This window comes from Mytilus californianus, unplaced genomic scaffold (genome assembly GCF_021869535.1).
Source record: "Mytilus californianus isolate M0D057914Y unplaced genomic scaffold, xbMytCali1.0.p SCAF_6, whole genome shotgun sequence".
NCBI classification, from domain to species: domain Eukaryota; kingdom Metazoa; phylum Mollusca; class Bivalvia; order Mytilida; family Mytilidae; genus Mytilus; species Mytilus californianus.
The window spans coordinates 30,053,840-30,066,288 of NW_026262712.1; the positions used below are offsets into that span (position 1 = coordinate 30,053,840).

At 30.4% G+C, this 12,449-nt stretch overlaps 1 protein-coding gene across 7 annotated transcripts in view; it reads left to right on the forward strand.

Moving 5' to 3' along the window:
- Nucleotides 1–12,449, forward strand: part of LOC127705045 (uncharacterized) — a 36,941-nt gene continuing 24,492 nt past the window's right edge. Inside the window, exons 1-14 of one of the 7 annotated variants that reach the window (XM_052209298.1) lie at nt 1–27; nt 433–459; nt 1,188–1,211; nt 2,442–2,465; nt 3,030–3,050; nt 3,508–3,531; nt 4,620–4,643; nt 5,953–5,976; nt 7,684–7,707; nt 8,549–8,572; nt 9,039–9,062; nt 10,160–10,183; nt 11,337–11,360; nt 12,296–12,319. In XM_052209298.1, the coding sequence (XP_052065258.1) occupies nt 4–27; nt 433–459; nt 1,188–1,211; nt 2,442–2,465; nt 3,030–3,050; nt 3,508–3,531; nt 4,620–4,643; nt 5,953–5,976; nt 7,684–7,707; nt 8,549–8,572; nt 9,039–9,062; nt 10,160–10,183; nt 11,337–11,360; nt 12,296–12,319 (336 nt within the window). In that variant the 5' untranslated portion in view covers nt 1–3. Of the gene's footprint in view, nt 28–432; nt 460–1,187; nt 1,212–2,441; nt 2,466–3,029; nt 3,051–3,507; nt 3,532–4,619; nt 4,644–5,952; nt 5,977–6,785; nt 6,810–7,683; nt 7,708–8,548; nt 8,573–9,038; nt 9,063–10,159; nt 10,184–11,336; nt 11,361–12,295; nt 12,320–12,449 lie in introns of all 7 variants that reach the window. The other 6 variants (XM_052209297.1, XM_052209303.1, XM_052209299.1 and 3 more) reach the window with 6 other exon arrangements.

Below are 12,449 nucleotides of genomic sequence, written 5' to 3' on the forward strand. Positions count from 1 at the left end.
ATCATGGATATGTCAAGTTCGGATGAGGTAAGATTTTCTTCGTAAAAGTGCATTGTCATGTGATGTATTTGCTAACCATTCAAAAATCTCTTGCCAATTTTCTAAATATAGATTCTCAAATCAAAATGGAGGTCAAATGAAATTGTGCAAAATATTCACTTAATATGCTGTTGATGAGTTATGAACCTTGATTGCTTTACCAAGGGCAATAAAAATGTAATCAAAATATGATTTGGTGTCATTTTAACAGCGTCTTGTTAAATTCTAAAAGCAGTTTAATATTGGTTAACAATTATCAAATACAATTGGTATTTAATAGATCAAGGTTATAGGTTAGTCATTATTTGCAGAAAATACAGATTAAACACGTTTTATCAACTTCAACCTCTGTATTCAAACATGATAAATTTTGGAGTTGTTTTTTTTTTGCAGGATAACGATACAACAAAGCGGGTTGCGGTAAGATTGTTTTCTACTATACACTCGTATCCTTTTGTACAGTTTTTAGACAACATTTCATCACCTGACAATTGACTTTATATTATTGTCTATTAAATGCACAGAAAGGTACAAGTGTTTAGTATTCTTGATCTGAAATGCACTATTTTAGGTCAGACCGATATCCATAGGTCGGTCGGATGAGGTCGACATTCGATATTTCAATTGAGCCTGACGCTCTTCAGGATTTATGGCCCTTGAATTCCTTAGTAAAATCAACTTTTTACGTAGCCTAGCTTCAAATACAATACAGTTATTTGTATTGTAACGCAAAATAAACAAATCAGTCTATTTTAGTTATTATTTCGGTGTAAAATGTCATAAAAGGAAAATTCCGCGAAATGCTATTACAAAACAATGTGACGTCATATATATGCTTCCGGTGTCAAATATAAACACCGGGCGTTTTCAGGCATGTTGTACGCCTCAGTATGTAATACAATTAGATAAGAATTAGGTGGAAAACGTGAGGTTTTTTTATATTAATTATTGAATAAAATAATATATTTGATATTATTATATGGTGGGAGGGGAGGTAAAACGGAACCCCAAAAAAAGTGTCGTGTTTATAGGGCTTTCACGTTTTATAGAATTACCGCATTATTTCTTAAGCATATTTATCGTAAAATTACAACTGCTGTATTCAAACATAATGATGATTAGATATTTTCTTTTTTTTTTTATTGCAGGATATAATTGCAAGTGTGTATGAGGTAAGATTTTCTTCTTAAAAGTGAATTGTCATGTGAGTTATTGTTCTCTATGAAATGTACTGAAAGATACAAGTGTATAGTATCATTGTTCTGAAATGCACATAACATATTTTCAATCTGATTGATTTTCATAGGACGGTCGGTAGAATTCAGACATTCAATATTTTAATTAAGCCTCAGTTGTTATATTTTTTTAACTAATTTCACACAAAACTGTAGCTAGCATTTCTGTCATCTGTTAAACATATTTTGAGTCAGACGGATTCACATAGGTCGGTCTGTAGGTGTCAATTAATCAATGTTTAATTCAGCATTAGTTAATATATTGTTTTCTACATAAGAAAATGCCTGTACCAAGTCAGGACAATGACAGTTGTTATCCATTCGTTTGATGTGTTTGGTTTTTTTTTATTTTGCCATTTGATTGGGGACTTTCCTTTTTTTGAATTTTCCTCGGGGTTCAGTATTTTTGTGATTTTACTATTTGTCAAAGTTATATTAAAACTGTGGTAAAGAATAGACATATTATATTGTATATCGATAGGAATATATTCACAATATATAATCATGATTTTATCAAAAAACCGGTAAAGGAGAGATATATCATATGATTTCTGTATTTCTTTCCTCTGTCCTTTTGTTAGTTGATCAAATGCTTTTTTCCAGATTGCCTGATTCCGTCTTTGTTTTTGGTATTTTCATTGTCTAATTTTAGTAATCTTCAACTTCGATTTTCCTTTTCAATTTTTGGATCAAGAGTTATGTTTCTTGAAAAAGCGCTCTATGGCGTTTCCGTATATTAACTTGAGAACCATTCGATCAGTTATTTTCAAATATTAAAATGAAGTTTCTCAGATCAAAATGGAGGTCAAATGTGATTGTGCAAATTTTCAACTTATGGTGTTCAGGAAATATGACCTTGATTGCTTTAACAATGACGCTAAAAAATGTACGAAACATCTGGTTTGCTAATATTTTTACAGCTTCTGGTATTATTGTAAAAAAGAGCATGATAGTGTTATGACAATTTTTAAATATAACTGATATGTCATATATCAAGGTTATAGGTTAATCGTATTTTGGAGCAAAAGCAGATTCAATCACTTTCAATATTTAGAGATATTGAAACAATCTAAATACGACATCATACCTATCACCAATATGAGCATATTCTTCGTGAAATTACAACTCCTGTATACAAACCTGATAAACGGTCTTCTTTTTTTGCAGGATAACAACGCAAGGAAGCATGCGGTAATATTTCTTCTCAAAAGTCAATTGTCATGTGATGTATTGTTGTCTGTAATCTGTACGAGAACATACAATTGTATCTTGTTTTGAAAAACGCATTATATATTTTTGGTCCGTCCAGTTTCTATAGGACGGTCGGTAGAAGTCAAACATTCAATGCTTTAATTAAGCCTTAATTTAAATAGATTTTTTTTTAAACTAAATTTATCCAAAACTTTAGCTTACATTTCTATTCATTTGTTTTGGAAGAAAATAATGACAATTTTTGATCATGTATATTTCAAAACACTGGTAAAGGACAGACATATTATATGGTTTCTGATTTTCCTCCGTTATCCCTCTGTTAACTGATCACAATGCTATTTTTCCTGAGCGCCAGAATATATCCGGTTTTGGTGGTATTTGCACTGGCTAATCTTTTTTTCTTCATCTTCGATTTACTTTCAAATTTTTTTCGATCACGAGTCATGTCCATTTGTTGATTGAAAAAGGCGCTTTATTCATCGTAGCATCACATCTTTTGTTTTCAAACATAACGATGATAAAATTATTCTTTTTCTTTTGCAGGATATATCAAGTTCGGATGAGGTAAGATTTTCTTCTTAAGAGTGAATTTTCATGAGAAGTATTTGCTTACCATTCAAAATCCTTTGCCAATTTTTAAGTACAGTTTCTCAAATCGAAATGGAGGTCAAATGAAAATATGCTAATGCTGTAAATGAGTTATGAACCTTAAATGATTTACCAAGGGCACTAAAAATGTAAGAAAAATATAGTTTGGTGTCATTATAACAGCGTTTTTTTATATTCCAAAAGCAGTTTGATATTGTTTAAACATTATCAAATATAATCGGTATTTAGGTCAAGGTTATATGTTAGTCATTAAATGCAGAAAATACAGATTAAACACGTTTACTCAACTTCAATATTTAAAGATATTAGAACAATATAAATATGACATCATCTCTATGACAATGATGCATATTCACGCAAAATATCAACTTTTGTATTCAAACCTGATTAATTACTTCTTTTTTTTTTGCAGAACAACGATACAAAGCGGGTTGCGGTAAGATTTCGTTTCTTAAGAGTCATTGTCAGTTGATCTTATGTTGTCTAAGAACGGTACAGAATGATGTTAGTGTATAGTATTATTGTCTATAAAATGTACAAAAAGGTACAAGTATTTAGTATTTTTGATATGAAATGCAGATCTCAATTTTGGGTCAGACCGATATTCATAGGTCGGTCGGTAAAGTCGACATTCAATATTGCAATTGAGCCTGACGCTCTTTAGGAGTTATGCTCTTTGATTGCCTTAACAATGAAACTGAAAAATGTAAGCAACATTTGATGTACTGTCATTTTAACAAAGTCTTTTGATCTTTTAAAAAGAATCGTATGTAGTTTTAAAAATTATCAAATACAATTGATAATTGAAGCTCACTGGTTAATCATAATTTGGAGAAAATACAGATTAATGCACCTTCAAAATATGAAGATTGGAACAATCTAAATATGCCATTATGCATACAACAATGATAATTATAACCTGACGACCAATAGATTGTAAACCAGTATAATCACAGTTTATCTACTTTCAACGCAAACGCATTAATACTCAAAATTGGCTGTTCTGGATTTCGCCAACCTGTATTTATACGACTAGGTAAACTCAATTTGCGACATTAAAACGCAATTTAAATGTAGGCTAAGCTTCTAACTCAATACGATTATATCTATTGTAATGAAAAATACACAAATCAATTCATTTCCGTGTAAAATTTCATATATAAAACTCCCGCGTAATGATTTAATCGTCTGTGGAACTAAACAATGTGATGTCATATATATGCTTCAAGTGACAAATGTAAACACTGGGGGTTTTTAGGCTTATTGTACGCCTCAGAATGTAATACAACTAGATAAATAGAACATTTTTAGGTGAAACATGTGAGGTTTTTTATTTATAATATTATTATTATCATTATAAGGGGGAGTGGGGGTTAAAACGGAACTGCCAAAGCAGTATCGTGTGAAAAGGACTTTCACGATTTACACAATTACTGCATTTGTTTCTTCGGCATATTTATCGTACAATTATAGCTGCTGTATTCAAACATAATGATGATAAGATATCTTCTTTTTCTATTGCAGGATATAATTGCAAGTGTGTATGAGGTAAGATTTTCTTCTAATAAGTGAACTATCAGAGAAGAATTATTGTCTATAAAACGTACAGAAAGATACAAGTGTATGTTATTATTTTAATGCACATAACATATTTTGAGTCAGATTTACATAGGTCGGACTGTAGGGATCAATCAATCAATCTTTTGATTAAGCCTTAAGTAATAAATTGTTCCTGAAGTTATTACATACAAAACAAAAGCTTGTATTTCTGTTCATATGTTATATCGCAACGGAAAAAGAAAATAATGATAATATATAGTCATAATTATATTAAAACACTGGTAAACGATAGACGTATTATATGGTATCTGTTGTTCCTCTGTCCATCCTTCTGTTAGTTGATCTCACTGCTATTTCTACCGAAGCACCTTGATATATATTTGGTTTTTAATGGTATTTGTATGGCCTAATCTTAGTTTTCTTCAACTTCAATTTTCTGTCCGCTTTCCCCATCACGAGTTATTTTCCTTGGTTGATTGGAAATGGCAATTTATGACGTTTCGGTGTAAGAACTTGCGAATTGTTTAGAAATTTTGATATATTGTTTCACAAATCAAAAGAGAGGTCATATTTGATTGTTCCAATTTTCACGTATGCTGTTCAGAAGATATGACCTATCATTGCTTTAACCAGTTATCAAAGGTACCAGGATTATAATTTAATACGTCAGACGGGCGTTTCATTTACATAAGACTCGTCAGTGACGCTCAGATCAAAATAGTTAAAAAGCCAAACAAGTATAAAGTTGAAGAGCATTGAGGACCCAAAATTCCAAAAAAGTTGTGCCAAATACGGCTTAGGTAATCTATTCCTGGGATAAGAAAATCCTTAGTTTTTTTGAAAATTCAAAGTTTTGTAACAGGAAATTTATAAAAATGACCATATAATTGATATTCATGTCAACACCGAAGTATTGACTACTGGGCTGGTGATACCCTCGGTGACGAAATGTCCACCAGCAGTGGCATCGACCCAGTGGTGTAAACAGTTATCAAAAGTAACAATGACACTAAAAGATGTAAGCAACATTTGCTTTCCTGTTGTATTTACAGCTTGAGGTATTATTTTAAAACGAGACTGATATTTTTATGAAAATTTTCAGATATAATTGATATGTCATAAGTCAAGGTTATAGGTTAATTATAATTCGGAGCAAAACAGTTATATTCCCTTTCAATATTTAAAGATATTGAAACAATCTAAATACGACATCATATCTAAAACAAATATTAGAATATTCTTCGTAAAATTACAACTCCTGTATACAAACATGATAAACTGTCTTCTTTCTTTTTAGGATAAGGATGCAAAGAAGCATGAAGTAAGTTTTCTTCTCAAAGGTCAATTGTCATGTCATGTATTGTTGTCTGTAATCTGCACAAGAACATAGAAGTGTATCTTGTTTTGAAAAAACACGTAACATATGTTGGGTCCATCCAATTGTTATGGGACGGTCAGTAGAAGTCAAACATTCAATGCTTCAATTAAGCCTTAATTCAAATATACTTTTCTCAAAACTAAATTCATCCAAAACTTTAGCTTGCATCTCTATTCATTTGTTTTGGAAGAAAATAATGACAATATTTAATCATGTTTATTACAAAACACTGGTATAGGAAAGACATATTATATGGTTTCTGTTTTTCCTCTGTCCATCCCTATGTTAACTGATTACAATGCTAAGTTTTGTAACAGGAAATTTATAAAAATGACCATATAATTGATATTCATGTCAACACCGAAGTATTGACTACTGGGCTGGTGATACCCTCGGTGACGAAATGTCCACCAGCAGTGGCATCGACCCAGTGGTGTAAACAGTTATCAAAAGTAACAATGACACTAAAAGATGTAAGCAACATTTGCTTTCCTGTTGTATTTACAGCTTGAGGTATTATTTTAAAACGAGACTGATATTTTTATGAAAATTTTCAGATATAATTGATATGTCATAAGTCAAGGTTATAGGTTAATTATAATTCGGAGCAAAACAGTTATATTCCCTTTCAATATTTAAAGATATTGAAACAATCTAAATACGACATCATATCTAAAACAAATATTAGAATATTCTTCGTAAAATTACAACTCCTGTATACAAACATGATAAACTGTCTTCTTTCTTTTTAGGATAAGGATGCAAAGAAGCATGAAGTAAGTTTTCTTCTCAAAGGTCAATTGTCATGTCATGTATTGTTGTCTGTAATCTGCACAAGAACATAGAAGTGTATCTTGTTTTGAAAAAACACGTAACATATGTTGGGTCCGTCCAATTGTTATGGGACGGTCAGTAGAAGTCAAACATTCAATGCTTCAATTAAGCCTTAATTCAGATATACTTTTCTCAAAACTAAATTCATCCAAAACTTTAGCTTGCATCTCTATTCATTTGTTTTGGAAGAAAATAATGACAATATTTAATCATGTTTATTACAAAACACTGGTATAGGAAAGACATATTATATGGTTTCTGTTTTTCCTCTGTCCATCCCTATGTTAACTGATTACAATGCTATTTTTTTCTGAGCGTCGGAATATATCCAGTTTTGGTGGTATTTGCATTGACTAATTTTGTTTTCTTCAACTTCGATTTTCCTTTCAAATTTTTTCGATAAAGAGTCATGTTCCTTTGTTGATTGAAAATAGCGCTTTATGACGTTTCTGTGTAATAACTTGAGAACCAGTCATCAATTCTTTTCAAATATTAAAACTAAGTTTCTTAAAACAAATGGAGGTCAAATTTGATTGTTCCAATTACATTGTTCAGGAAATATGATCCTTGATTGCTTTATAAATGACACTACAAATGTATGCACATTTGGTTTGCTGTAGTTTTTACAGCTTCTGTTATAATTTTAAAAAGAGTCTTCTATTTTTGCAAAAAATATCAAATATATTTTAAATGTGATAAGTCAAGGTTTTGGGTTATTCATAACTTGAAACTTTTGCCTACTACAAGGACGAACATATTCATCGTAAAATTGCAACTTCTGTTTACAAACATAATACAATGTCTTCTTTTTTGCAGGATAACACGGCAAGGCGTCGTGTGGTAAGATCTCTTCTGAAAAGTCAAGTGTCCAGTGATTTATTATTGTCAATAAACTGTACAGAAAGATACAAGTGTATAGTATTCTTGTTTTAAAATGCTCATAGCATATATTCAATCCGATCGATTTACATAGGCCGGTCGGTAAAAGTCAGACATTCAATATTTTAATTAAGCCTACGTTAACATATTTTTCTTGAACTAATTTAACACAAAACTATAGCTTTCATTTCTATTCATCTTTTATATTAAACGTAAAATAATGAATATATAATTATTATCATAAATAAATTAAAATACTGGTAAAGGAGAGACATATGAAATATTATCTGTTTTACCTCCGTCCATCCTTTTGTTAGTTGATTTCGCTTTTTCTGATCAATTGGAAAATACCGTTTTATGACGTTTCCATGTAATAACTTGCGAATCCTTTAATCAGTTCTTTTTAAGTTGAATATAGTATTGTCTCTAATCAAAATGGATGTCAAAGGGGATTGTGGCTATTTTCATGTATGCTCTTTTTGAGTAATGACCCTTGATTTCTTCAACAGTGACACTAACAAAGTAGGCAACATCTGTTTTTTTGTAATTCTTAGAGCGTCTTGTGGTATTTATAAAAAGATTCATATATAGTTCAAAAGATTTTCAAATAAAATTGGTATGTAATAATTCAAGATTATAAGTTAAATATAATTTGTAGAAAACAACATTAATCACTTTCAATACTTAAATTAATTGTAACTATCTAAATCTCCAATTATGCTTACAATAATGGTGGGCATTTTCATCGTAAAATTACAACCACTGAATACAAACATGATAAAATGTCTGTATTCTTTTGCAGAATAACAGAGCTAGGCGGAGTTTGGTAAGATTTCTTATTCAATGTCAATTTCCTGGGTTGTGTGAAATTCTCCAATCATAACGTTACGGTGTTATAACTTGCGAACCATTCAAGCAATTTTTTTTTCAAGTTTTATATGTTTTTTTTATCAAATCAAAATATAGATTGAATGTGATTGTGCAAATTTTCACTCATGCTGTTTATGAGATATGACCATTGATTGATTTAACAATGACACTAAAAATGAAAGTGAAATCTGGTTTGTTGTAATTTTTACAGCGTCTTGTTATATTCAAAAACATGGTAAATGTTGTTTTCAAAAGATATCAAATATGATTGGTATGGGACAAGTCAAGGTTATAGGTTAATCGTAATTTTGAGATCAACAGATTTTATCAACTTAAAATATTTTGAACAATCTTAATATGAAATCAAGTCTATTACAATGATTAGAACAAAACATAATGAAAGGTTTTCCTTTTCTTTGCAGGATTTAACAAGAACTTTGGATGTGGTAAGAATTTCTTTTGAAAAGTCAAAAGTGATGTAATGTTGTTTATTAATTGCAGGAAAGATACAAGTGTGTAGTATTCTTGTTTTAAAATGCACGTAACTTATTTTGAGTCAGACAAAGTCCTTGAGAAGATGTCAAACATTCAAAAGTTTAATCAAGCCTGGTTTAATATATTTTTCTTGAACTAATTTCATCCAACTTAAGCTTGCATTTTCATTCATTTTTTTTTATATCGCGAGGAAAATAATGACAATATATAATCATGAATATTTTAAAACACTGGTAATGGAGAGACATAATATATGGTATCTATCGTTCCTTCGTCCATCCTTCTGTAAGGTGGTCATACTGCTATTTTCCCAGAGCGCCCGAATATTTCCGTTTTTGTTGGTATTTTTATTGGCATTCAATATTAAGATCAAGCCTGGTTTAATATTTTTTTTCTTGAACGAATTTCATACAAAACGATAGTTTGAATTTTATTCATTTGTTATATTGAGATGAACATAATGGCAATATACAATCATGATTATATCTAATCACTGGTAACGGATAGACATATTATATGGTTTTCTATGGTTCCTCCTTACATGTTCAAGAAGCTGCATCACAAGGCTTTTCGGGGTGTGCTAAATTACGGAAAAATATATCTCTTTTCGTACCCCGAAATTTTTACCAGTTAAGTGAATATGTCTGTGCAACAAAACGAACCATTATGTATATCAAAATCTACGATATGGACAGAAAAATTGAGGAAAAGGCTACCTGAAATGAATTGCGCATCTTGACCCAGATGTGACTCATGATTGCTTAAACAAACGCTCTAAAAGATGTAAGCAAACTCTGGTATGCTATCATTGTTAAACCTTCTGGTAATATTTTAAAAAGAGTCTTATATTGTTTTAGAAATCATCAAATATAATTGATATGTAATAATTCAAGGTTAAAGGTTGTTCAAACTTTGGTGAAAATAACAGTTTTATTCACTTTCAATATTTAAAGATATTGAAACAATCTAAATACGACATCATGCCTAAAACAAATATGAGCATATTCCTCCTGTATACAAAAATGATAAAGTGTCTTTTTTTTTGCAGGATAAGAATACAAAGAAACATGTGGTAAGTTTTAATTCTCAAAAGTCAATTGTCATGTGATGTATTGTTGTCTATAAACTGTACTAAAACATACACATTTATAGTATTCTTGTTTTGAAAAACACATAGGACGGTTGGTAGATGTCAAATATTAACTTTTTTTATTAAACCTGTCACAATATACTTTTCTTGAACTAATTTAACGAAAAATCTATAGCTTGTATTTCTATTTATTTGATATATCGAGAGGAATATAATGAATATATATAATCATGATTATATCAAAACACTGGTGATCGAGTGATTTATCATATGGTTTCTGTACTTCTTTCGTCCATCCTTTTGTTATTTGATCACAATGCAATTTCTCCAGAGCGTCTGAATATTTCTGTTTTTATATTTTTTTTGTGGTATTTTGGTTGCCTAATCTTAGTATTATTCAATTACGATTTTCCTTTTCAATTTTTGGATCAAGAGTTATGTTCCTTGGTTGATTGAAAATATCGCTCTATGACGTTTCCGTGTAATAACTTGCGAACCATTCCATCAGTTATTTTCAAATATAAAAATTAAGTTTCTTAGATCAAAATGGAGGTCAAATGTTATTGTGGAAATTTTACCTCGTGCTGTTCAGGAATATGACAATGACACTAAAAAAAGGTAGGCAAAATCTGGTTTGCTGATATTTTTACAGTTTCTGGTATTATTGTAAAAATAGTCTGATATTGTTATGACAATTATAAAATATAATTGATTTGTCATATATCAAGGTTAAAGATTAATCGTAATTTGGAGCAAAAACAGATTAAATCACTTTCAATATTCAAGGATACTGAAACAGTCTAAATACGAAATCATAGATATAAGAAGATGTGATATAAGTGCCAATGAGACAACTCTCCATCCAAAACTATAAAGGGCCCCAGTGTAAAACAATTCAAACAGGAAAACCAACGGACTAATCTACATAAAAAAATAGAAACGAGAAACACTCATGAACCACATCAACAAACGACAACCACTGAAAAAAAGATTCCTGACTTAGAACAGGTGCAAACAAATTCAACGGGTTTAAACGTTTTAAGAGGCATGCCTGTAACAAATATATGCATATTCTTCGAGAAATTTCAACTCCTGTATATAAACATGATAAACTGTCTTCTTTTTTTTTTTGCAGGATAAGAATGCAAAGAAGCATGTGGTAAGATTTCTTCTCAAAAGTCGTCTACAAACTGTACATAGAATTCCTTTTTGGAAAATCATATAACATATTTTAGGTCCGTCCGGTTTTCATAGGTCGGTTGGTAGAAGTCATTGAGCCTTAGTTCAAATATGTTTTTTCTTTAACTAAATGGACGTTAAGCAACCAACAATCAATAAATCTTTAACTAAATTCATCCAAAACAATAGTTTGCATTTCTATTCATTTGTTATTACGGGATGAAAATAATGACAATATAATATTTATCCTGAATATTTTAAAATAGTGGTAAAGGACAGACATATTATATGGTTTCTGTTGTTCCTCCGTCTATCCCTTTGTTGGTTGATTACAATGCTATTTTTCCTGAGCGCCAGAATATATCCGGTTTTGGTGGTATTTGTATAGGCTAATTTTATTTTTCTTCAATTTCGATTTTCCTTTCCACTTTTTTCGATCAACAGGTATGTTTCTTTGTTGATTGAAAAAAACGCTTTATGAAGTTTCCGTGTAATAACTTGAAAACAAGTAGATCAATTCTTTTCAAATATTAAATGAAGTTTCTTAAAACAAATGGAGGTCAAATGTGATTGTGTCAATTTACACTTATGCTGTTCAGGAAATATGCTCCTTGATTGCTTTATAAATGACATAAAATGTAAGCAAACTCTGGTTTGCTGTAGTTTTTACAGCTTCTGGTAACATTTTAAAAAGAGTCTTGTTGATATAAAAATTATCAAATATATTTGAAATGTGATAAGTCAAGGTTATGGGTTAATCATAATTTGGAACAAAAACATATTTAATTACTTTCAATATATAAATATATTGTGACAATCTAAATACGACATCATGCCTACTACCAGGATAAACATATTCATCGTAAAATTACAACGCCTGTTTAAAAGCATAACACAATGTTTTCTTTTTTGCAGGATAACAGGGCAAGGCGTCGTGCGGTAAGATTTCTTCTGAAAAGTCAAGTGTCAAGTGATATATTATTGTCTATCAACTGTACAGAATGATAGAAATGTTTAGAATTCTTGTTTTAAAATGCTCATAACATATACTAGTATTCAATCTGATCGA